This window comes from Drosophila tropicalis, unplaced genomic scaffold (assembly GCF_018151085.1).
Source record: "Drosophila tropicalis isolate 14030-0801.00 unplaced genomic scaffold, ASM1815108v1 contig_845, whole genome shotgun sequence".
Taxonomy (NCBI): Eukaryota; Metazoa; Arthropoda; class Insecta; order Diptera; family Drosophilidae; genus Drosophila; species Drosophila tropicalis.
Window position 1 is genome coordinate 7,517,435 of NW_027173338.1, and position 27,257 is coordinate 7,544,691.

The window sequence follows — 27,257 nt, forward strand, 5'->3', positions numbered from 1 at the left end:
GTGTGGCTAAGGTGTGGGCACTTTCTTTCTAGAATTGTGTCGCCAGTGCCAGAAAAAAACAAAAAAGAAAGAACGACAAACAAAATTGAACAAAACACAAAGTTGCATATAAAAGTAAAGTGAGTCTCAGAGGCGTCGATGAGTTCAGCTTTGTTTGTGGGTGTGTGGCTGTGTGTACGTGAAGTGCATAAGGAATTTCACGAACTTTATGGATTTTTAATAGTGCCACAAAAAATTAACTCCACACACACACAAGTTTACCGATAATTCCACGCAAACAAACAGCTAAAAACATTCTATGCACATATGAAAAAGAAAAACCTTTCACATTGCGCAATCTGGAAACGAGTATACATATGTGTGTGTGTGTGTATTTGCCACATCATGAATATGCAAGCAGGATTCAAAATGTTCTTGATCTTGGCGTTCAATGAACTCCCCCAAAGAGACCAAAAAAGAAAACCAGACGCCAAAGCAATCCCAGCCAATTCCCGCTGCAGGCAAAAGTTGTCTAACAACATCTTTTTTCCACTCGTTCGTCGTCTTTGGGTTACATTTCTTTTAATTACCATAAAATCGGCGCTATATATAAATATGTAATCAATAAATATCCATATACATATGTATCTCCCACATATGGAAACAATAACAAAACCATACAAAATGAAATCATAATAACAAAACGAAACCAACATAAAAAACCGGTCAACATCGTTAAGCTCTTAACCCAATTCTAAACTGATTTGCATACTTGTTAAGAACACAAAAAGAAATTGGCAAAACAGAGCACTCTCACACTCACACACACACAATCATTATAAATATGGGGTAGGGGGAAAAAGGGAAAGGGGCTTGGCGTTAAAGTGCTAAAAAAAAAAAAACATATAAAAGCCGATAATAAATCAATCGTTCTATGCAAATAACAGATATTAGACATAATTATCTATAATCAATTGAGGCATATTAATATTTAAGAATGTTATTATGAGTTTACACAGGGAAACCCCCATAAAGTGAAAATTAAGTTAATGTGAGAAAAATGGGACTGGATGTTGATAGTATTAAGAAATTATAGTGGTGGATATGTTGTCACCTTATTGGATCATAGATATGCAGATTGCTTTAGGTTTTAGCCAGGTTTGAGATCTGTTTATTCCAAAAAAGTACCAAATTTTCGTTTTAGTTTACACGTCATTAATACTTTAATACTTAGTGTTATGAGGATATTTTATCTTCCGTTCTAAGATAACAAAAGGAAAATATTCTGAATAAAATCAACATCATGAAAATATAACAAATAGAGTAAACAGATTATCTAAAATAATGATATGAAAATTAACCCTTATATTAAGTAATTATCAACATTACCACTTATAAGGTGAAATAATTTCACATATCTTATATCTAACCCAAACGCGAATGAAAGGAATAAAAACATCTAAAGCTAATATTTATCATTCTGAAATCTTTGCGTTGTAAAAACCGCACTGACACAATTTATTATCGGGCGGCAATTGTCAATAGAATTAGACTTAATTCATTTAAAGAAATGCAATTTATGAAATTAATTAAGCATTTTGTTTTTGTCGTTTTGCTTGCCATCAAAATGTCAAACCGCAAACAAATTTAAAGAAAACAAGTTTACACAAAGATTTAAGGAAATTTATTACAATTTGACAAGCAGTGGGAAAGTTAAGCCAGTTTATAGAAAAGCACAAGTAACACATTGAAGAGGGAGACCTTTATCACTCACACCACAATGAAACAATTAAGGCATTTCAATAAGTTCCGGGCGACACAAAAAACAAAAATCAACAATAATAATTTTACTTCCCAATTTGTCATCCAATATCAAGCCAAACCTAACTTCATTTATATGAGGATCGCGTACGGGTGCGTAATATAAGTATGAGAAAGACGTGAGACGTGACCGTGTCAATGGTTGTACTTACTTTTGTCCAGATTGATAACTTTTAATACTCAATATGTATCAATGATATGTCAATTGCTTGGAAATCAAATTCAATGAGTCTTTTTGGAATAATGGATCTCCATATATATCAATTTCGCAACTATCCGGATATAACATTATCCACGAACAACTGTCCATTTTACAAAAATCAAATTTGAAGAATGATGAAATTCTCTAATCTCAAATTGTCCTTGGGAAGAGAAGATTTAAATATACACCAAATCGAAACCTATATTGAAACAGAAAGTTCTAAATATGTTATTGTTTTTCCTTATTACAGATTATAGACGGAACTCTTAACTAGGAAAATGCGTAGGTTAACTACGCTCAGCAGACTTCTGGTAGGTCATATAACCAATCCATGTGATGGAGTTCCAATGTATAAACTGCTTTATTAAATCTGTCAAATTTCTCCTTTAACAGCTGTTTTGCCTGTGGGCGACAGTGGCAAGCGGACATATACGTATCGAAGCTCCGGAGGTTCATGTGGCGCCCAGTTACAAGCCAGCCTTTGTACGCTCCGCTGTGGAGAGTATGCCCTTGGAGGAGGAAAGTGGAGCATTAAGCAGATTTAGTGTACGTCCAACATTTGGCGATGCTTTCCTGCCATTACGAAGCGCTGTCGAGAGTGTCCCAAGCATTGGGGAAAGAAATATAGCTCAATTAAGAGAATCGTCGCCACTTCGGTCCTTTGTCAGGGACTCTGTAGAGGCTCCGCCAGACGATGAAGATGACGACCTTGAAGAGGCCCATGTCAGAGATCTTGATGTGGGTGAGGAATTAAAACCAGAGAAGTTGACCCAACTAGTGGAACCAGATCCTTGGTCGGTATCGGACAAGTATGCAGCTTTTATAGCACCTGGTAATGACGACTATAAGCCACAACCCTATAGGGCTGGTTCACCTCATCAAGAACTGCTTAAAGCTGTTAATATTGAACACCTCGAGCATATAGATGAACTGGATCGTTATCGCGAACAACAATCATATGGAGCCTTGGCTCAGGCCGATTTGGATGAAAACGAGCCGGCTTATGGTGCACTGGCTCAACTTAAAACTAATAATAGAAAGAACTACAACATGGCACCGAAAGTCCTTTGCTACATGTCCAACTGGGCCTTCTATCGCAAGGGTGATGGACATTTCGTACCCGAGCAAGTTGATCCACGGCTTTGCTCTTCCATTATTTACTCTTTCGCTTCATTGGATCCCGATCATTTGACCATACGAGAGTTCGATCCTTGGGTAGATATTGAGAATCAATATTATAAGCGTATAACCTCATTGGGGGGTTCCCGTGCTGATAGCCATGGGTGGTTGGACTGACTCTAGTGGCGATAAATATTCCCGCCTGGCTAGCGATGACATCAAACGCAAAGTATTTGCTTCTAGTGTGACGGGTTTTCTGCAGCGTTACGGTTTCAGTGGATTACACTTGGATTGGAATTATCCAAAGTGTTGGCAAAGCGATTGCTCCAAGGGTCCGGCAAGTGATAAGCCGAATCTTACAAAACTTCTTCGAGAGATTCGTACAGAATTTCAGCGTGTAAATCCCAAACTTCAACTAGGTGTTGCCATTTCGGGCTATAAAGAGATTATCACAGAGGCCTACGAATTGTCTGCCCTGTCGGATATTGCGGATTATTTAACTGTGATGAGCTACGATTACCATGGAGCCTGGGAGCATCAGACGGGTCATGTGAGTCCATTGTATGGACGAGCCAAGGATAAGTATCCGCAATATAATACAGACTTCACAATGCAATTGTTAATTAAGATGGGTGCCCGCAGAGAGAAATTGATCCTGAGTATTCCCTTCTATGGCCAGAGTTTTACACTTCAGCAAAGCTCACAGAAACTGACCGGCGAAGGAGTGGCATCATCCGGACCCGGTGAAGCTGGCGAATTAACCAAACAACCTGGCATGTTGGCCTACTATGAGATATGTCAACGCATACGTAAATCCAAGTGGTTAACGGGTCGTGATGCAGAAAGGAAATCAGGTCCCTATGCGATGCTCAAGGATCAGTGGGTCGGTTATGAGGATCCCGCCAGTGTCGAGGCCAAAGCACGCTATGCTGTGAATAATGATTTTGGTGGTGTTGCTGCTTGGACAGTGGACTTGGATGACTTTCAAAATCGTTGCTGCAGTGAGTCGTATCCCTTGCTTAAGGCTATTAATCGTGCTTTGGGTCGTTTGGACTCGGAGCCACCAACACGCTCCAATTGCGAACGTCCTCCAACCGTGGTCACGCCCGTGCCACCTCAGATGACTACAATTAGCAGTGATGGCTCCTTGGGTCAGCACCATGAACATAGCACAACCAGCACCACGTGGCCAAGTTGGCAAGCTAGTGCCACCCCAACCACAACAACCCCTAGAAGTACAACAAAGAGGCCAAAGCCTTCGCCGACCACTACCAAAAGGCCGAAGACAACTACGGCAAGCACCACAAGTTGGTGGACTTCCTCGACAACTACGAAACGACCAGCAAAACCCACTAGAACCACCTTGAAACCAGCTCATACAACCATACCCGCGCCTGCTTTGATTTATCCTGTAGTTCAGGCCTCCAACTGCGAGGCTGGAGAGTTTTATCCCGATTCCAAGAACTGTAATGCCTATTATCATTGCATCATAGCTGGTGAATTGCGTCAACAATTCTGTCCAGGTGGCCTTCATTGGAATAATGAGGCGAAGGGTTGCGACTGGCCTGCCTCCGCACAGTGTTCGTCTAGACAAGAACAATCAAGTAGCAGTAGTAGTAGCAGCAGCACTACCACCACTAGCACCACCAAGCCCACAAAAAGACCAAGAAAGACTACGACCACTGTTAAACCCTCACGTAAGCCGACCAGGCCACAGCATCAACAGGTGGTGGCTAGCAGTACGACTAAACGTCCGAACCGCACCACGCGACGACCAAGACCTCCAACATCATCTACCGCAAGATGCAACGAGGGCGAATACTATACCCATAGGAATTGTGGTAAATATTACATTTGCATAAACGGAGCTTTGGTTCCCAGTGAATGTGGCGGAGATTTGCATTGGGATGCCTTGCGAAAGATTTGCGATTGGCCCCAGAATGTTCAATGTGTGACAAGTAAAAAGTATTTAAGAATCATCCAATCCACCCGATCAAATGAGGAAGATCCCTGCAATGGAGAAGAACGTGTCCCCTATCCGGGCGACTGCAGCAAGTATCTGTTTTGTTTGTGGAATCGCTTACAGGCCGCTGATTGTCCACCTGGCTTGCACTATAACGAAGCTTTGGGTAATTGTGACTGGCCTGCAGCAGCTAAATGTCAACAGGTGAGTGGTGGGGCAACTGGAGGAACTGGAGGTTCTGCTAGCAAACCCAAGCCGCCTGCTCCTGCTAAACCTGCTCCAACCACCCAGAGACCAAGCACTACTCCGAGACCAACATATCCGACCGAGAAACCATCATTGGAACCCCTTGACGGTTACTACAAGGTCGTTTGTTACTTCACCAACTGGGCCTGGTATCGCAAGGGTCTGGGCCGATATACACCAGATGATATCAATACAGATCTTTGTACTCATGTCGTTTACGGTTTTGCAGTCCTCGATTACTCCGAGCTAATTCTTCGCACTCACGACTCTTGGGCCGATATTGATAATAATTTCTATACACGTGTCAGTGGTCTCAAGAGCAAAGGCATTAAGGTTAGTCTTGCCCTTGGTGGATGGAATGATTCCCAAGGAGATAAATATAGTCGTTTGGTTCGATCACCTTCGGCTCGGGCTCGCTTTGTGCGTCATGCTTTGGAGTTTATTGAGAAATACGGGTTCGAAGGCCTCGATCTGGACTGGGAGTATCCAGTGTGTTGGCAAACGGAATGCAACAAAGGTTTTGCCGATGAGAAAGAAGGTTTCACTGCTTGGGTTAGGGAACTCTCGGAGGCATTTAAGCCCCGTGGTTTGTTGCTGTCCACGGCGGTTTCTCCTAGCAAAAAAATTATTGATGCTGGCTACAACGTTCCTGAACTCTCACGTTACTTTGATTGGATTGCAGTGATGACCTACGATTTCCATGGTCAGTGGGACAAGAAGACTGGACATGTTGCTCCACTCTATCATCATCCCGATGATGACTTTGATTACTTTAATGCAGTAAGTGAAGGAGCATTACACATTAAAGAATCTCAAATTTCATTCGAATAACTATTTATAGAACTTCTCGCTCAACTATTGGATTGAGAAGGGTGCTCCATCACGTAAAATTGTCATGGGCATGCCGCTTTATGGTCAATCCTTTACTCTGGAAAATGCAAATAACAATGGTTTGAATGCCAAAGCTCCTGGACCGGGACAGGCAGGTGAATTTACCAGAGCAGCCGGCTTTTTGGCCTACTATGAGGTGAGCTTAAGAAACTTTTATTAAATCTTTTTGTTAATATGCTGAGTCTTTGTCGTAGATCTGCGATCGTGTCAAGCATCAAGGTTGGGAAGTTGTGCAAGATGAAAGAGGTCGCATGGGTCCTTATGCTCGCAAAGGTACACAATGGGTATCTTACGATGATCCAGCCATGATCCGAAAGAAATCGCAATTAGTTAGAGCTCTGGATTTGGGTGGTGGCATGGTTTGGGCCTTGGATTTAGATGACTTCCGTAATCGTTGTGGTGATGGAGTGCATCCACTACTTCGTGAAATACATGATGTTCTTAAGGATCCACCAAACGGTCATGAGGCAGAACGTAAATATAACTTAAGGAGATTAAAATATACTTAAAATAAAACAATTTACAACATTGTAGCTGGTCTTACTCCAGTGGAACCAGAATCTGTAGAGGAACAAGCCGTTTCCGGTGAGGCTCCAGAAGGCGCCTCCGTGGAAAACGAGACCGACGGAGCATCCCAGGAAGCTACAGGAGATGGAGACACTGAAGGCGAAACCGATGGAGAGGAAGTCGAAGTTGAGGCAGAGCCAATGGGAGGAGAAGAACCAGAAACAGCTGATCCCGAACCTAGCCAAGGTGAAGATTCTGGAGAATCGTCTCAGGAGAATGAAGTTGATCCCAATGGAGACATTGAAGAGGGTGATTTTGAAATGGAAGATGGATTCCCGATATCGGGTACAGGAACTGCTGATTCTACCGACTTCAAGGTGGTTTGCTACTTCACCAATTGGGCCTGGTATCGCCAGGGAGGTGGCAAATTCTTACCCGAGGATATCGATGCCCAACTTTGTACCCATATCGTCTATGGCTTCGCAGTGCTAAATCGAGACAAGTTGACCATACAACCGCATGATACCTGGGCAGATTTGGATAATAAGTTCTATGAGCGTGTCGTGGCCTATAGAAAGAAGGGTGTCAAGGTAACAGTTGCCATTGGAGGATGGAATGATTCGGCAGGAGATAAATATGCTCGGCTGGTGAGAAACGCCCAGGCCAGGGCAAGATTCATACGTCATGTGCTAGACTTTATTGAACAATATGGATTCGATGGCCTCGACTTGGACTGGGAATACCCTGTATGCTGGCAAGTGGATTGCAAAAAGGGAACCTCTGATGAAAAGCAAGGATTCACTGATTTGGTGAGAGAACTCTCACAAGCTTTCAAGCCAAAGGGACTGCTTCTCTCCGCAGCAGTGTCACCCAACAAAAAGGTTATCGATGCTGGCTATGATGTTCCTGAGCTCTCCCATTACTTTGATTGGATTGCTGTTATGGCCTACGATTATCATGGTCAATGGGACAAGCAGACAGGACATGTAGCACCCATGTATGAACATCCCGATGGCACTAGCACCTTTAATGCAAACTTCTCCATCAACTATTGGCTGGAGAGTGGCGCAGATCGCAAGAAACTGGTGATGGGCATGCCAATGTATGGACAATCCTTCTCATTAGCCCAGGCAAGTGATCATCAATTAAATGCTCCAACCTATGGCGGCGGTGAGGCTGGAGAAGCCACCAGAGCTCGAGGCTTTTTGTCTTACTATGAAATATGCACCTACATACGTCAAAGAGGTTGGACTGTAGTACGCGATGGCAGAGGACGAATGGGTCCATATGCCTATTTGAGAGATCAATGGGTGTCCTTTGATGATGCTCCCATGATACGTCATAAGAGTGAGTATGTTAAGGCCATGGGATTGGGTGGTGCTATGATTTGGGCTCTCGACTTGGACGACTTTAAAAACGATTGTGGCTGTGAGTCTTATCCTTTGCTTAAGACCATCAATCGAGTGCTGCGTGGTTATGGAGGACCGCATCCCAAATGTGTGCTAGAGCCAAGCGAAAAGACCATGAGTGAGTAGAATAAAAAACATTCTTTGAGATTTACCATACGAACTATTCCTTACTTCCAGTCGCTGGAGATCAAGGTGCCCCCAAACCCACAGTAAACACAGGAACACCTGCTCCATTGATAGAAACACCCAATGAACCTGAAACTGGACAGGCTATTGATTGTAATGGCAGACACTATGTGCCCCATGACAAGGACTGCAATAAATATTATATATGCCAATATGGAGAACTCTTGGAGCAACGGTAGGTCATGAATCTTTTGAGTCTTTTTCTTATTAAAAGCTTCATTCGTTTTTCCTAGCTGCCCTGCTGGTCTCCATTGGAATGAGAATTACTGCGATTGGCCAAATAATGCCAAGTGCACTGTGAGAGCAGATCAGACCACCCAAGCACCTGTCGTACATCGCCCAAAACCCACAACAAGCACATCTTCACCAGAAGTAACCAAACCTACGAAGAAACCATTTACTCCACCCAACAAAAAACCCATTTCGCGACCCAAACCCACTCCTGCCCCTGCCTTGGGCAGTGATGAGGATTATAAGGTGGTTTGCTATTTCACCAACTGGGCATGGTATCGTCCGGGCCAGGGCAAATATGTACCCGAAGATATAGATGCCAATCTCTGTACCCACATTGTCTATGGATTTGCCGTGCTGAATAGCAACACTCTCACGATTAAAACGCATGATTCCTGGGCGGATATCGATAATCGGTTCTATGAACGTGTCGTAGAGTACAAACAGAAGGGCCTTCGTGTCACTGTGGCCATTGGTGGTTGGAATGATTCCTTGGGTAGCAAATATGCTCGTTTAGTACTTGATCCCCAGGCTCGTGCTCGATTCATTGAAAGTGTTTTAACATTTGTTGAGAAATACGGCTTCGAGGGCTTGGATTTGGATTGGGAATATCCTGTTTGCTGGCAAGTCGATTGTGCCAAGGGATCTCCAGCCGAGAAGCAAGGATTTGCAGCTTTAGTTCGTGAATTATCGGATGCCTTCCGTCCACGTGGATTACTTCTCTCCGCTGCTGTTTCGCCCAGTAAAATGGTCATTGACGCCGGCTACGATGTGCCAAAACTTTCACGTTACTTTGATTGGATTGCTGTGATGACTTATGATTTCCATGGCCATTGGGATAAGCAGACTGGACATGTGGCTCCACTGTATTATGTCGAAGGCGATGCTAATCCCTATTTCAATGGCAACTTTAGCATTCATTACTGGCTGGATCAAGGTACTCCGGCAAATAAACTTATCATGGGAATGCCTCTTTACGGTCAATCATTCTCGCTGGCTGATCAGAAGGAGCGATCGCTCAATGACAGAACTATTGGACCTGGTCAAGCAGGAACATATACCAGAGCCGGTGGCTTCTTAGCCTACTACGAGATTTGCGAGAAGGTCAGCAACGGTGGTTGGACTGTAGTTCGCGATGATGAAGGACGTATTGGCCCCTATGCATACAGTGGCAATCAATGGGTATCATATGATGATGTTGCCGACATTAGACGCAAGTCTCAGTTTGTAAGAAGCCTTCGCTTAGGTGGTGGCATGGTCTGGGCATTGGATCTGGATGATTTCCACGGCCGTTGCGGCTGTGGCAAACATCCTTTGTTGCGTACGCTCAATCAGGAGCTTCGTGGCATTCCCGGACAGCGTGCCAATGATTGCACTTAATAAGTAATTGAAATATTAAGTGAATTAATCATAGGAATAATTATCTATTTCAATGCCGCCTATTCTAAATGCTTAAGAACTGGGCTCGCAATCTGTTCTCGAGATTTTTGCCATTTAGTTTTATAAGCACTACCGACAGACAATCGTATGAAAAATATAACTAAATACATTTAAACAAAATATAAACGTAAAAAAACAATGTTTTCTTTTAAGCAATAATATGATCAAATGCATTTAAAATTATATAGCCATATGCTTGAAAAGCGATTTAAAATTGATAACAGGACAGTAAAAGACAGTAAATTTTCAATTATTACTCCCAGTAAAATAGTATTAAAAAACATCTGATCAATTTTATAATACCCTATGCAAGGGTTAAAAAATATATTTAAAAACCATTACGTAACTAGATTTAGCTATTTATTTTCCAGTTTTCTCACAAATTATTTCCTAGGTTAGTTTTTATCCTTAGTTTCTTACCAAATTCATAAAGATTTAAATTATTTTTATTTATTTCGAAAGATTACACTTTGGCGCCCATTTAAACATAGCATGGTCACACTGACACGGGGCGCCTTCTCTAAATAGAACCAGTTCATTGTACGCTTTGCCAGGCGTGGTAACTCTTACAGCTGATACAAACAATTGTCGGGCACCCACACCTCTCTCGTCTATCTGCTGAATAACCTGCTAAACTTGGCCAAGAGTAAAGTTTTGATGGTCAAAATAAAAGCTTTGCAATCGCCTTAGTGAAACTGGCAACTTCGTTGCAAACGCAACAAATTTCTTGGTCAGCGGGTCGTGTATGTGTTGTTTTGTGCTTGCCTCTGTGTGTGTGTGCGTGTGTGTGTTTGTGTGAGTGCGTGTTGTACGTAAACGTGAGTGCGAGAGTTTCAAACTCTGCGTGGCAGTGTTTTTGTTTATATTCCCAGAGAGTGAATGAGATAGAAAAGACGCCAAACGAAGTGCAGAGATTGAAATCCGTGACGTCATAGAGCTTTGATTACAATTCGATCATCATAATCGTTCTTCGTGACATCAACTGCCTGTGCAATTATTCTGTGCATATTGTGTAATAGTTTATAAATAAATTCACCGATAACGTCATTAAAATGCGGCAACAATGCCAGAGCATCATGCGTTTAATGCGTCACTGCCAGAAAAGAACAACACTAACAACAACAACGATGATAACGTTAGAGAATCCACGAAGATTCTCTTCATGCTACAGTTCATCTGCCCATAACACCTGTTTTGGTGATAGCATCGTAAACAGAAACCTCAACAAGTCGCAGTTCCTTCGATTGCCCCCAATTTCCCCACATCGATCATATTCGAAATTTAGTACACATTTGAATACGGAACGTGCTATGGAATTGCTCTGCAATCTGGATGAGGAGGAACGGGCCAATCTTCGTGATGCAATGTACAAAATGGAAGCCGATAAGGAGAAAAAAGAATACGAAAGTAAGTGGAATTAGGGTCAAACTATTCGACAATTCTATTTTAACTTATCAACTTGTTACGAGAGATACAGGAATAATGATACCACTTTGAAAGTGTTTTCAAGATAACCCATCGGAAAAAACTAGTTTTTTGTCTCTAAAATGTTTCCAATTGACAGCATATATAAAGTATATGTATGTATTTGTAGCTGTTTAATCAGGGCCAGATTTAGAGAAAATCTAGTCCTCCTTTCCGGGGTAACAGGAATTTCACTTCTTAAACTGTTAAAATTTCGGAAATCAAGTCTCAGATCCTAGCCTTATCAGAATCACATAGATCACCAGCTATTCTTTAAGTTCTTAAAAACCAACTAACCGGCATTGTACATACCCGAATCATAAGCTCCCGTCGGATACACAATTATTATAGAATTATTCAGATTTATCCAGAATTATCCAAACGAAGCCATAGAAACTGATTTTAGTCAACGATTAAACTTTTCAATTTGCTTTAATTTACACTGTGTTAACAATTAGGACGAAATATTTTGTAAGTACAATTCATAAGCCAGTTCTGAGTCGATATCGGTATCCAAAGGTCCTGATCAATTTACATCAATCCATGTTTTTCGGCCTCAGTTTTGAAGCAATGGCCATAAGTCTCAGCCGCCTCGCAATGATCATCGGACACGTTGATGGCCGCACAAGTTTCACCGATTTCCATGGCGATCTTAATTTTGTTGGGATCATTGCCAGTGTATTGCTTGGCCTTTTCATGACCAGCCTCAACGTCCAGTTTGCCATTTGCACCTAGGACACCGACTTTTTTCATTACACAGGCTCGCAGGCATTTACCCTCATAAGTTGAAGCCGGTTGCTTCTTCACAATCTCCTGCAAATCGCTATCCTTGGCGCCAACTTCTCCCACACAGTGCTCAGCATACTCCATAAACTTGACCATGGCTTCCTTTTCATCAAAGGCACTGACCAGGATGGCAGCTCCCAGAATTGCAGTTGCGATGACCAGAGCAGACTTCATGATGTTAACTTGACTTGAAATTCACTTAACGAAACTGAAACTGAATTTGATTTAATTCTAGTCAAATATCAGTCCGCTTATATACCAAATTCAAATGCTCTGAACTGTGAAATTATAGTTTAGATCGTTTAGCAAATTTAAAATTAATGTTATTTAATATTTCGTTTCGTTTTACTTTTACCTGTCGTTTAATGAATTTGTCAGTTTTATGTTTTTTCTCTGTTATTAAGTTTCGTATTGTTGACAAGCTCACAGTGAATACGCAAAATGCCACGCCTTCTTCGAACCAAACCTGCCCAGTATAGAAGGCCAAGTCTACTGTGTCTCGGTCACAGTTTATATGCCCTTAAAAAAATGCTAATTAATTATTTTAAAAAATGTGATTTAACTGATAAATATCAAGTAAAGTGCGATGACCTAATGCAAAATAAAAACCAGAGGGCCGGGGCTAACTTCGACCGCGTCAAAGTTTGTATACCCTTGCAACTTTTTTGGTAACTCTATCCTTACCTATTAGCCATCAATGTGGAAGAACGTTTTATCTAAAAAGGCTTAAGCTTGAGAAAGAAAGGCCTACAATCATAGGAAATAACGAAGATATTGATCAAAGTCACTGTTTTCCACCGATCGTTCCTATGGGAGATATATGATATAACCACCCGATGTTTATCAAATTCGGCACAGTCATTAACAGATATACTAAACTAACAAATGTTTAATTTGAAAGCAATCGCGTTAAAAGTAACGAAGTTATTTACAAAAGTCACTGTTTTCGACCAATCGTTCCTATGGGAGCTATATGATATAGTCACCCGATCTTGATCAAATTTGGCATAGTCGCTTATAGGCGTAGTAAACTCTCTAATATTAAGTTTCACGACAATAGCTCAGAAAATAACGAAGTTATTGAGAAAGTCACTGTTTGTGACTTGGCCGTTTGTATCGGAGCTATATGATATAGTCACCCGATCTTGATCAAATTTGGCATAGTCGCTTATAGGCGTAGTAAACTCTCTAATATTAAGTTTCACGGTAATAGCATAGAAAATAACGAAGTTATTGAGAAAAGTCACTGTTCGTGACTTTGGGGTTTGTATGGGAGCTATATGATATAGTGGTCCGATCCGCCTGAATCCGAGATATACAACGCCTGCAGTATACACAAGCCTACGTGCAAAATTTCAGCTCTGTAGCTCTTACGGTCTAGGAGGAGTTTGCGTTGATCCAGACGGACGGACGGACGGACGGACGGACGGACGGACGGACGGACGGACGGACGGACGGACATGGCTAGTTGAACTCGTCTCGTCGTGCTGATCAAGAATATATATACTTTGTATGGTCGGAGATGCTTCGTTCTATGCGTTGCACACTTCTGACCAAAATTAATATACCCTTTTTGCAAGGGTATAAACATAAAACAATTGTTAGTTTTTAAACGACTAGAAACTACAATTATTAAATTGATAATAGAAAACTCGAACTTTGGGATTATTAGAAATTGACACACTTAATACAAAACATAAAAAAACAATTTCAAGCAGAATAATAGGAACATGGAATATAAATATTCAGTTAATGGGAATTCGGATCATAATAAAATTTATCGAGATTTGGATGATTCCCTATTTTGGCATTTCTGATATCATGATTATTCGACTTCCATTATAAACAATCGGGATTTGTAAATTGGAAATTTTCCTTTTTTTGAACTAATTCAAAAATTTAACATTTCATACAGATCACAAATGAATATATATTTAAAGTTTCCTTTCTGTGTCAAACGTCAACATGAGTTCAATTACCCCACTTTTGGGCTAGAGTACATAGAAAACCACCCACAAAATTTGGTTGTAGTTGAATGCCATCTCAGCATGACTTTACACCCTCCTGTGTGCCCAATTTCTGTTTGGCCAGTTTCACGGCCGAGAGGGAGAGTGGGGCGTGGCAACGTCATCTCGGTTGGCTGCGTACGTGACCAAAGTCCTCAGCACAACAAAAAATTGCCACAGATTTTGCCATTTCCTGTTAGACTCCTCTTCCTGTCGTCATGGCTTTAGTCAGTGTTCATTCTCTTTTATTCTCATGCCTCGCAAATGCCTCCTGTTTGGTAAATCAATTCGGTTTGCCGCATTATTTATTTAAAAGGATAACAAATTGTTTGATTTATACTGTTAAAATCGGTCCATAAACAAAAATAGAGAAATAAGGAAAACAAAATCTCCTACGTGTTGCTCTTTATTTCAATAAACAGTTTCAGATTTGCATATTTACCTCTGTAACGTTAAATTGTGGAATAATTGCAAAAGTTTATTTATAAAATAAATAAGGATATGCAAAGCCGAAACCAGATATACAAAACTATGTTTAAAAAGAACCGATATGGTGAATTTGAAATAAATCTTCGACGGGTAGAACAAAAATTCCATTGCTGTTAACAATAATTGTCGATGAATGCAGTGAAATATTCTCAGGGTAGTTTAATTTCCATTAAAAGAAAGTTTTTTAAATGATAAAATTTAGAGTTAGTTGTTATTTCTCCAAATTCCTATTAAATATGTAAATTTAATTTAAAATTAAGGCGAAACTTCCAAAGATATCATTATTTTTTGAATAAAACAAAGTCAAAAGACTTTGTACTGCATAAAAATTCCAAAATATAATGGATCATCTATTCGAAACGATTTGAGAAACAAATTGAAATAACACTATTAAACTTAGTCCCACTCAGAATTTTGAGAATTTTCTTTTAATTAATATAAAGTATCGTTTTAAATCTAAATTAACTTTAACATGGTAAAGCTAATCATTTATAATTCAAAAGATTAAATAAAAAACAGTCAAAACTGATTAAATGAAGGGGTTATAAGCAACTCATTATGATAAGGATATCATTTTCTCCCGACAAAAGAGTAATTAATGATTAAAGAAGGAGTTCCTTTATGACTACTTAATAAGGATTCGAAATAGATTCGTTTGCGATCAGAAATTCCATAAAAGGAAGTTCAAATATAATTGTTTAAAACAAATTTAACTTAAATAAATTAATTGGCAATTCCATTCTCATTGAAGTTGGACTAGAAGTATAAAAAAAACAAAATGTCTTCGTAAAAGGCTTCTAAAAGTAAACTTTTTTATCCTTTACATTTATTGTCAAAGGTCAAAAAGTAAGAAAATCAATACTCAATAACCACAACTTTAATTTTCCATGGAGTAGGAGTAGTTTTAATAGAGTAGGCTAAAAGTATAAGCCATTATCAAAAGGCCATGGTCCAGAGATTAGAAATTAATGTTAAATTATCCAACGAAAGAATTAACATATGTACATATGTAGCCTTTAGTTCTGCTTTAAATAAAAGCACTTAAAAACCTATTTAACAAATGGCCTTGTTATTTCAAGTTGGCTTTTACATTTCCTATTGTCTGCCAACACCATTTCAACTGAGTCAACCAACTAGAGATCTAGGCTTACTATTGATTCACTTGCTTACTTACATATGTAAATGTCTGTGTTTTGTCTATGTAAACATGATTTAAGTTACAATGTTAACTTAATTCCAAAATACTTTATTAGCATTGCGCTTAGTACTGTTTAATTTGGCAAAATGCTTAAGGGCAGTAGTTGGATACGAATTACAAACAAATAAATGGATTATATGTATGACTGAAGGGGATTCTCATCACACGCATTGACATTTTAAACAAAATACTATTTAAATATGTGCATTTATTTATGAAAGAGTTTTTTTGTTGGTTCTACGTTTTCCAATTCAAATTCAAACCAAAGTTCCACGCGAAGTTTTTTGTATTTGTTTTTTCTTGGGTGTCTCATTAAAATTCCAACACACTGTCAAATATAAGGTGATGAAGTATTTTAATTGGCTTCGACATACCGATACCCTGTATTGCCTGTATTCATTATAAAGAAAATGATTGAAAATGTATACTATTATGTTTCTTTTAACTTTCAGACCACCCGATAAGAAATATACACCATGATAATATATATACAATATACAGTTTCGTTGACTGATTCGTATAGATTAGAAAAATAACTACATAGATAAAATCCCTGACACTTAGAAAGAAATATCTTCTATGTACAGCAACAATTGTACATATGTTGACAATAAATATACCCATTTTAATATGTTATTACAGAGTATTTAAAACAACTTTGCCCCGCAGCTGGTTAAAACTCGCAGAAACTGCTTTACGCACTGCTCCGCTGTGCTTCGCTGCTCTGTTGGCTGCTTCTGCTTCTGCTCAGTTGGCATTGACGTCGCGTCGCAGTTAAAGCTTTCGTTTTCATCGTTATATTTTTGCTTTATTTGCGAGAAAAACTTTACTGATTAGTTTTTCACACAGGAATTTTCGCTTTTTCTTCTCCGCTAGATGTGGCAAACTGCTTTGGCGAAATTTCAACTTATTTTCCGCAAATGTTTCAAATTGTTTTTGCGTTTATCAGCAAAACCTTCATGAATTTCCTCACGTACTGATAAGAACTCACATTCACTTTGATTTAGCTAACTTAAACTAATAAAAATGCTGTGCAAACATTTAACTAACGTCCATTTCAAGTGTAGACATTATTGGTGTAGGGCTTAAGTTTTCTTATTTAATATAGTTCAGATACCTAGTAGAAGGAATCTGCAAAGTTACTTTCAAAGAAAACACTTTTTTCCATGTCATTCTCAATAAATTCTTAAAGTTGCTTTACTTATTTAAGCAATACTCAGTTTCAGTTAAGACTAAGATAAATTGATAATGTCAAAGATTTATTTTCAGAATAAGGTACATATAAAAACTTAATGGTTGTGGGTTCCTATACATGAAGAGGTATATTAATGTCGTCAAAATGTATAAAACAGGCAAAAAGGAAGTCTATCTCGAGCCGTATATATATAAACTATATATATTTTTGATCAGGCTCGTCTGTCCGTATGAACATTGATGTAAAAGTGAAGGGCTTCAATCCACCAGATTTGACGGCAAATTATTATACCCTTACCTTTAGTTTGGTAAATAGTATTAGCTAGATCATATAAGAATAAGAATAGTTTGCCAAACTTTTTCGCGTCTTTTTTCGCATTCTTTAATAAATCAATTATTAAATATAATATACATATATGTATGTAGCTTAGTGTCGCTTAAATGCTACTTCCCTCGTATTTTAAGTCATTTCGAGTCACGAAGTACAAAAACAAGTTGAAAAATATTCCAAAACAAAGTTTTAATTCCTACTCAAAGTTTAAATAAATTCGCACTTTATTAAAAAAAAAAAACAAAAATCTAGAGTACTCGAAAAGTGCAAAGTGCTTAAAAACTGTGAAACTGTTTACAAAACTTTTAGAGATTATATGTATAAAACAATAAACAAATTTAAAATTCAGAGATGAAAAAAGTATTCTTTTTGTGCATTTTAGAATTACTTTAAAGGAAAATGTTTTGTGCCCACTAAAGCCATGAGAAAGTTTGCAATTTGCATTGCTTTGTGGTCAAAAAGGAGCGCAAGGAGCACATAATGCTGTCCTATTTGAAATTTATAACTGCACAACTTTTTCTTTAAATGTAAAACAAAATAAACTCTGCTGTAGGAGAACGAATATCAAACTAAAGTAAAACTGTTGCATACTTTAAGGAGCAATTTTGAAGAATTTCACATTCTTAGATCCATCACTGCAGTCAGAATAAGTGCAGTCATATGAACGTGCTTACTTATGCTTTTAACACCAACTAGACACTTTCCCTTCTTTTTTACGATACTGCAAACTGTTGATTTTCTGACTGCTGCCACAATTACTTTTTATGTCCATTTAAAATTCCATTACCGTCAAAAAGAAAGCTTTCACCAGCAAAAGGAGGCAAAAAAAGCTCAAATCACTTGTACTAACCTAACTTAATCAAATTAGCGGTTCGGTAGGCACTTCAAATGAAAGCAGCAACCCCCCAAAAAAAAGTCAGACACTTTATTTGCCATTGGGGTTGGTTCCGGGCCAACAACCACCCTCGAACCACAACCCACCTCAAACCCTACCCCAAAGAAGTAAGCTTGCTCTCATCTAAGCATTAAATGATGCTCATTGTGCCGCACGAACAGAAGTCATGAGGCAGCACCAGCTGCTGCCTTACATATTGTATTTCGACCTCATTTACAGAGGGGCAAAGGAGCCAAGGCCCCCTTAGGGCCTGACTCTTTAAATTCAAATTTGCCAGTGAAAATGGAAAATGAATGACTATGGAAATTTTCTTCCATTTATCAGAATTTACTCATAACAAATGGCTGATAAGATTTCCATCATTCTGAAGGCACACACAAATTTTGCAAATAATCAACCCAGGGGCATGAGAGTTAAATGAAAAATGAATTGAACTCTCTTCTTCAGAGTTGTGTGTGTGTGTGTGTGTGTGTGTGTGTGTGCTTGTGTGCTTGTGTGTGTGGAGCTGCAAATGAAAACGGGAAGGAAAAGGGGAAAATGGTTGTATTTAAAATGGAGAAAATCAATATGCATGCCATAGAAAAAAAATTCAATTGCACAAAATGAACATGAACAGCAAAAAGCAAGAAGAAAAATGTGTGTATACAAAATTCTTTAATTGAAACAAAATTTATCGAAGCAGAGAAAATTCAATTATACAAAATTGTGATACTTTTTTGAAAACAATTAAACACAAAGTGTTTTTTTTTTTTCATTTCTAGATTTTAAAGTATTTATTTTCCAACAGTTTAAGCTTTATTTAGTTTCAATTGTTTTAATCTATAGGCTTAATCTAATACAAATGTATTTATTTATATTTTATTATTCATTGTCCTTTGTTTTTGGCTTAGTATCTGTCTGTTTGCTGTCAATTTAAGTAAAAATTTCTTCATTTGATATCCTTATTTGTCTGAATGACATTAAAGTTTTCCATTTAGATGGACTTCTCTCAATAAAGTCATGAAATTTCTACTGCGCTTCGGCTATATGCTTATTGAAAGGCTTATATCGCTTATTCATAACGATTACCGTCATAATATTCACCCAGTTTATGGTTAAAACGTTTTAATTTTCTTCTTATTTCAATATGGCTTAAAAAACATTTCATTTTTTTGTGTGGACCATAAAAATGTTGGTTTAGATCAAAAAGAAATATAGGTTTTTTGTATACAACAAAACATACACTAGTGGACATAAATATATGTACTTGAGGCAGCTTTTGAACTTTATTAGAGGTAGAAATAGTTAATATTAATAATGTTTTTGATTTCTAACAATATTTCTTATTTTTGTACCCCGTTGTCATATAGCTTTCCAGGATCAGTCAAAATGCTTAGAACTTTTTGAACCCAATAACTTTTTGTCAAAAGAGAGAAAATAGAACAAATATTTTTGGCCACTAGTGTACTTAGATACATATGAAATGGACTAATCCCAAGACCACAATGTATAACAATCAGAGGGCATAAAAAAAAAAAAAAAAGAAAACTCAAAAGCTTCCTCTAAACCCACCCAGAGACACACACACACACAAATACACACAAACAATTGTACAAATGCACCTGGTACAGAGATCCAGCTTCACATCCCTGGATATCATCCGGGGAGAGCTTAATGCCGCCACACACAGTTTTCAATTTATCGTCGTCGCTGCCGTTTGTTTTAGTACATGTGCGTGTCCTTCGCTCTCTCCCTCGCTCCTTTCGCTTGTTTTATGACTTTTGAAAAAGGTACACAAAGACTGATGATGAGAGAGAGACTCTGAGAAAAGCGAGAGTGGGTCTCTACTACCATCGACCCAGTCTCCTTTGCTGTTATACACAGCTGTTGCTTCCAAATTACTTTATTCCATTCACCTGTGAAGTTTCTTTTTATAGCCACCGCCTTGGCTTGCCACGTGCTTCAAAAGTAAAGTGATGCGAATGTTTTCTGATGTTTTCGTCATATTGAATCAAATTACCCAAAGACATCTCGAGACATAAGATGTATGTATGTATATATATGTAGCATACTTAGCAGGGCTTTTGACAAACGAGACCATCCTGTCGCATGCGCTTTTTCCCTTAGCTGAAGGTCCTTTTTATCAGCTCGCACGGAATTCCGGCTACATAAACGAGATAAAATTACATAGGAATGTTAAAGAAATTCTCAATGCTTTAAGCCATCAGAAGCATCAAGTGGAAAAAGACATGGTATGTCAAGATAGAAAAATAAAAAGAAAACCCTGTCAAGAACAGAAATTCGAATAAAATTCCTTCGAAACTTTAAATCATAGACTAGGATCAAATTCCAAACTTTGCTCCATTTCTCGACCTTAAACTGTCTTGGCAGGTTATTTAGTGGTTGGCACATAAAGCTGTACAGAAAAAACTTATTTCGTTTGAAAACTTTGCTGAAAAGCAAAACTAAATGTGTCTGTGTGTGTGTGTTTGTGTGATAGTGTTGGCCAATTTAAATGCTAAGCAGAAAAGTCAGTCAGCCAATAAGCGCAAGTAAATGTTATGCAAATTGCCAAAGAAGAATCTGCTCCATCTCCCTCCAATTTAAACTCCAAATACACGCTATATATACACAAACACACACACACAGACACACGTGTGGATATGCCAATATCCTTATATATAGATACATTCTTCTGACTTTCCTTTAAAGCCAGTTACTTCTGGTCTGAAGTGCTTGAAATCGTTTCAGGCAGCAACAGATACCGCACTCACATTTATACATATACACACATATGTATAGGTATACATATAAAAGTATGTACACATATATATATATGTATGTGTATATGAAGCAATTTCCTGTTGCTTCAACTTTACTTTCTCTGCTCTGTATGCGAAGAAAATTGCTCCAACAACATAGCACCCCGTTTATCTTTTGTGGCCCCATAAAGTGTATAGAAAAATAAAAAAGAACATGTATTTATACATATATTTCTGATCAAGGATAACGACATTTAAATGCTCTTAGATTTAACAAGAATTTAAATAAATTATTACACTTAACTTCGTTTTTATCTACTTATATATAAATTTCAAAGTTTTGCATTATCTTAACTTCTCAGCAATAAAAGAAAAAAATGTTTAAGAAATAATGACATCTTATTAACTTTTCATTTGAAAACTCTCTCGGAATAAACATAATAATAAAAGTAAGGCTTAAGCAAATAGTAAATGTTTTTTTCAAATTCAAAAAGTTTTTGTTTCACATTTATCTACATTATTGGAATTTATAGTTACTTCTTTTTGCATTTTCGTATTTCTCTTTTAAAAAAAATGTTCTGTAATAAATAATTCTTAACCTATTTAACACACATTTGGCTAAAGCCCAATGCCTGACATTTTGTGTATTGAGTAGAGTAGAAGGCACGTAAAACGAAGTCAAAACATCAAGTGCGGTTCTAAGATTTCATTTGAAGTGTTGCCTACTTTCAGCCGTCTTGAAGTTTGCACAGAAAATCAAAATCCAAATGGTTGTGGGCATGTATACAATCGTGTGGGTAGGCTGTATGTGTGTGAATGAGGGTGGGTGGGTATATGTATGTGCCTGTGTAGGTATTGTGTTGAATTTGAGCAAGGTCAGTTGATTTAGCCCTGGATGGAAAGCGATAGCAGGAAAACATATGTGCGCCTTGGTTTTTATGACATGTTTCATTCGCTTACTCGGGTTCAAAATGTTGGTTGTACGTCGCGGTGATTCAAGCGAGGATTTGTTGTTGGTTGTTTTTTTTTTTTTTTTTTATGTTAAACACTTGTCCGTCCAGGCTAAATGCCATAATTACCCTGAAAATGGCTCAGTGGCAATCATGCATTAAACATCAAGTGTGTCAGAGGACACAAAGTACTCCTACACATACATGACTGGCATGTTTATCTAACATGTGTGCGATTCTGTGGCAAAGTGCCCTCTTGTGGCGCCTACAAATAGGCAGCACATTATTCTTTTTATGACCCTTACTTGTGTTCTGGTTTGTTCCAACACCGCAACGCTGCGGCGAAGTGACAGTTTATTAATTGCTAGCTGATTTTAATGATAATTACAATGATTTAATGATAATCTGTGGAGAGTTGAATTATTCCCCATTAGATGAGGGGGATGGACTTCATTTATCAAATTGATTACCAGCGGAAATTACAGATTAATTTGTTGAAATTCCGTTTACTTATTGATAGAAATGTCAGTGAGTTGGTAGCTAAACCATTCAATAAGGATAATTTTCTAGATAACAAGTTTTACCGACGTTTTTATTAACCACAGATAGCATACTTTAGGGGGCTAAGGTCTGCTCTTACTTACTAGATAGACCATTCCCTGGGTAAGGAGACAAAACTCTGTTCATCTTACATCATTAAAACCGTCTAGAAGGACTTCTTTACCTGGTCATAACTTACGTTTAAGCCGATGACCTCGCAACGCACGTTCCACTTAGTCCTGGTTGGGTCTGTAGTGAGGCCGGCTCATAAGGTTATGACTATGTTTAGCTTGTTCTCAGAAGTCATTCTGACCTTCTCTTAAAGCGAGTCCGAAACTTAAATCTTACAAAAGTATTTGCTTAAGGTCTTTAATCTACAAAATTATAATTCGCTTAAGAAATTTGCTTCGGTTAAGTTGGGTGAAGTTACAATCCCTTGTTTTTCTATACACAAAACTTTTAATAAGCCTTTTAGCCGTAGGGCATTAAGGTAGTCGAGTCCAGGAACTAAGTATGATTATTGCTCATTGTTTGCTTACAACAAACTGAAACGCACGTGACCCGACATTGAGGCACGCGTTTAACTAGTTTTTCAGACCCCCCAGCTTATGCAACGTAATAATAAACAGAGAAACAGAGTGTTGGGTAAACTAAAAACGGTTGAAACTGGTGTGAAAATGTCCTGTAAAACACATATTACACCTACATACATACATGAGTCCCGATATATGTATGCACGACTGCATTAGGCGCGTGAAAGTATGCAGTGGAAAAACGATGGCGTCAAAAGGAATACTGTTTGATGGAAGCGTCCTCACGTTACTGTGTATGTGTGTGTGACTGGGTCTTAATTAAATTTTACACCTGCATACGGCAACCTAGTATATACCTACATATACTCCTGCCCGTGTATGCAGATGCATTTTGTTCACATTTTACGAGAATTTATTTTCATTGCCATTTTCAATGCAGGTTGCAATTCTAAAGGCTGAAAGGTTGAAAAGGCTTTCATAATGCGTTCTCTGTTTGCCGTTTTGCCAGCACTTTACTCGGTGTAATTAGCGCTTGTTGACATGCGAAAAATAAAACTTAATTAGTGCTAAATTTATTATTTAAGATATAAAAAACTTTTGTCATTCCCCAAAAAGAAAGCACATTTTAAGGCACATTAAATTTTACGTTTCTAGAAGTAGTTACAAATGCAAAAGGAAAAGGCGTAATCTTTTCGCATTTTCATGTTCTCACTCCCAAGGGTGAAATTTAAATAGTCACAATTAAATATTATGACCCCGAGGATGTCTATCTGTTTCCTTTTTGTGTCAGAGCTTGAAACGTGTTTTCAATGTTCTCTTAATTGTCAAGCCATCAACGTTGTCAGTGATTCTGCCAGGGGAAAAGAGGATACTGACAGTTTTAATGGAAAAATACGTGGTTGTCATCCAATCTGAATGGCTGCAATCTGCATTTAATATTATGTGGAATAAAACTAAAGGCAGAGAGAGAGATAGAGAGACAGATATTACCCGATTAAACTCTTGCTTATTGACATAGTTTTTATAAAGAATTTTATACTTAATTAAGGTAAGCCCTATCTTCTTTGTTGATCAAACAGTTTTATCCTTTATATTTATTTCCAAATCCTTAAAATCCAAGCTTTTCTGTGTTAAATTTGGTCTATTTAGAGACAAATTCTAATTTCATGATTTTACTTTATTTTAAACATATTTTTCAGTAGTTTTTTTATAATTAAATTTATACATCAATATTTTATAGAGGTAAAAGAGGTATTCATATAAGTTTAAAGAATAGAAAAAGCATCAAAGATTAGAGCCCTTTGAGATCAGACTTGAGATTTACTTCTTATCATGAACTTCACTTCAGGTTTGAATATTCACTTTACAGTCATAGTTTTAGTTAGTTATAATTTACCATTATACTTTGGTTTATCATGTACCTCTAGTTTTTATTTATATACAACTTTATCTTAATCAAAATCTTTTTGTTTTCTTTCTTTAAAATCTTTTTCATATTGAACACAATTTTGTGATATGCAATCCAACACAAAACAACTATACACAATGGAATACACACACCTATCTACACTCTACACTTACCCTTTCAATCGATCCATTATATCTACACATCTATATATATGTATATATATATATATGTATATATACAGGCCAACTGGCTGTTGGCAGTTGGCGTACACGTTTTGGACGACTATCGACCAAACCCACATTGGGTCAAGTGGATCCCTCGGGTACTTTCTGTGCTGTACCCGATGAATGGCTGAAAAAGAAAATGGGTAAAGGCAATCAGAGTCAAAGAATAATCTGTAATCGGCTTTTGAAATAACCCACTAACAATCTGAAAAGAAAACTGAACAAAAAAAAATATATATGTATATATATATATGTTGATTTCACTTTTTTATTCAATTTGTTCATTAATGTGAATTCTCTTTTTGCAATTTTCTCCTTTCAATGCAGTTGAATCGGCCACACCACCGACTGCTGGTCAATTATATAGCAGTGAGTATATTAATCATAGTTTTTTAAGTTTATTTATTGATGCGAAATTCTCATTTCCATTGCAGTTTTCTTCGTCAATGCAGTGCCATTTATAGCATTTGGTTTTCTTGATAATTTTATTATGATCATGGCGGTGAGTATAAGAAACCAAAACCAATCAACAAACTTTAAGATTCAAAAGATTAAAAGATTGAATAACGATCTATCTATTAGGAACAAAATAAGTGAATGAGTATGCAAATTCAGGTGAAAAATTAACGAAAACTTAAACTTAGCTTTACTAATCTGTAACTTTGTGTTAAGTGATGTCTTAATGGCCTAATCCGGCACTGGTTTAAAAACTAAAATTAGATACTTAGAAATTTCAAATATTCATTGACTTTAAATTTTAAAACAAATATCCTTTACCTTCTAAGTATATACCTAATGATGTAAATTTTTTAATATTTCTTTACCGAAATTGACAGGGTGAATACATTGAATTTTATTTGGGTCATTTTGTTACGTTGTCCACAATGGCGGCTGCTGGCCTGGGCAATACCATTAGCGATATCCTTGGCATAACCATGGCCACCTACGTTGAGAATGCCTGTCACTTGTTGGGCTTGAAGCAGCCCAAACTAACTCCAGCGCAATTTGAGCTCAAGTCGAGCAAACGGTCATCCAGTTATGTAAGCAAATTAAGCTATTGATTACCATGGATTAGCTTTAATAACTATTGAATTTGAAATTCAATTTACAGGGTCGAATTGTTGGCATTACCGTGGGTTGCCTTTTGGGCATGTGTCCCTTGTGGTTTATGGACTACTCAGATGGAAAGAATTGTCCGGATGACAGCAAAGCGAAATGAGTCTGTTCTTAAATGTAACTTTTTTTGTTAATTTATATGTTATGTCTTAATATTTTATATTTTACAATGTATGTTTATTAAAAACAAAAACACTGGCGATTTTACTTTAAACATTAGAAAATGTATGTAATGGCTTTCAACAATAACAACAACAAAACGAAACTAAACTAAACGCATTAGTTGTAATTTCAAATTGTATCGAACTAATTGTGACACTCAAAGTACCTACTAGCCTATCTTAAATCTAACTAACTAAACTGTATAATTAAATTAGGCTTTGCAATATTCCTTAAATTCGCACTGACTGGACTGCACACTAAAAAAATAAAAATATATCAAATATTAGCCTGATATTAAACATGTTAGTAGAATATTAGATAACCATATAGATACAAAAACTCATAATACACCCATAAAATATAATGACAATGGTCCAACAAAAAAAAAAAAACAAAAAAAAAAATTGTAACTCAAAATCAAATCAAGGGAAAATCATGAATTGTTATTATGTAGAGCAACTAATCCAATTGATATACATACATATATATATATATAACACCAATATAAAGTATTTAAATATCTGTGCTCTTTTTCCTCCACTGAAAAGTGCCTATAAACTTAACCTGTGCCATCCCTTAAAGCTCGCTCGTTCTCCAGGTTTTTCCCATTCTAATCTCAAAATGATTTTACCATACATTAGAAAAACATACATATATAAAAATATTGTTAGAAAATGTCCAAAAGTCGTAGAGAGCTTATCAAATGAATAAATCAAAGTATATGTAGCTTCAGCAAAACGTTGTTTATCAATTAAATTTTTCAATTTAGCTGCTTGATCTTCATGTTAAATATCTTTATGTCTTAAACTATAAGAGAGTAATTTTAATTTTTAGCAGTCGGCTTCTTAACAAGTAAGTATTGTACTAATTTTAAGCTCTGTGGCTTTAGAAATGTAGTGTAAAGAAAGTGACGGAGAAATCACTTGAGACAATGTTCAACAGGTTCAGCTTTTGTTTGATTTCAACTACATTATCGATGAATTCAAACATTCTACGGACCAGAACCATTTCCACCTTACCTTTAGCCTAATAGTTTGCCTTTTTTATCAGCCAAAAGCTCTTGCTAAATTAAAGTATTAAAAACCCTTTAAATTTATCCATTTTTTGGAATGTCTTCTTCAGCACATTGTTAAAAACCGGGAGCAGAATTAGCATGTAGGCTGAGAGACTTGTGGGTACCCGAAGACAAAAGTATACAAAACAAATCATATCAAAAGTTACTTGTG

General features: G+C 37.4%; 3 protein-coding genes across 5 annotated transcripts; 2 read left to right on the top strand and 1 right to left on the bottom strand.

The window, feature by feature from the left end:
* The first annotated feature begins 2,491 nt into the window (after positions 1–2,491).
* On the top strand, positions 2,492–9,951 carry Cht10 (Chitinase 10). The gene is given in 8 exon segments (XM_068295725.1): positions 2,492–3,259; positions 3,261–6,110; positions 6,172–6,357; positions 6,416–6,680; positions 6,822–8,255; positions 8,315–8,498; positions 8,557–8,702; positions 8,787–9,951. Coding segments are annotated over 8 exon segments (6,966 nt in total). The 5' UTR covers positions 2,492–2,506; the 3' UTR covers positions 9,935–9,951.
* A 623-nt stretch (positions 9,952–10,574) lies between these two features.
* LOC137581320 (transmembrane protein 65) lies at positions 10,575–27,180 on the top strand. 3 transcript variants are annotated; one of them, XM_068295540.1, is made up of 7 exons: positions 10,580–11,401; positions 24,771–24,896; positions 25,081–25,122; positions 25,188–25,255; positions 25,590–25,793; positions 25,865–25,986; positions 27,154–27,180. In XM_068295540.1, exons 1-6 carry the CDS (start codon positions 11,047–11,049, stop codon positions 25,970–25,972), a joined length of 903 nt encoding a protein of 300 aa, XP_068151641.1. In that variant the 5' UTR covers positions 10,580–11,046; the 3' UTR covers positions 25,973–25,986; positions 27,154–27,180. The 3 variants fall into 3 exon arrangements, with proteins under 3 accessions (XP_068151642.1, XP_068151641.1, XP_068151640.1); XM_068295539.1 differs by lacking the exon at positions 27,154–27,180 and having other exon boundaries at positions 25,865–26,769; XM_068295541.1 differs by lacking the exons at positions 24,771–24,896; positions 27,154–27,180 and having other exon boundaries at positions 10,575–11,401; positions 25,865–26,769.
* Obp28a (Odorant-binding protein 28a) lies at positions 11,872–12,692 on the bottom strand. Its single transcript, XM_068294284.1, has 2 exons — positions 12,600–12,692; positions 11,872–12,522 (listed from the first exon to the last, which is right to left on the bottom strand). Exon 2 carries the CDS (start codon positions 12,416–12,418, stop codon positions 11,990–11,992), a length of 429 nt encoding a protein of 142 aa, XP_068150385.1. The 5' UTR covers positions 12,419–12,522; positions 12,600–12,692; the 3' UTR covers positions 11,872–11,989.
* Positions 27,181–27,257: the final 77 nt, after the last annotated feature.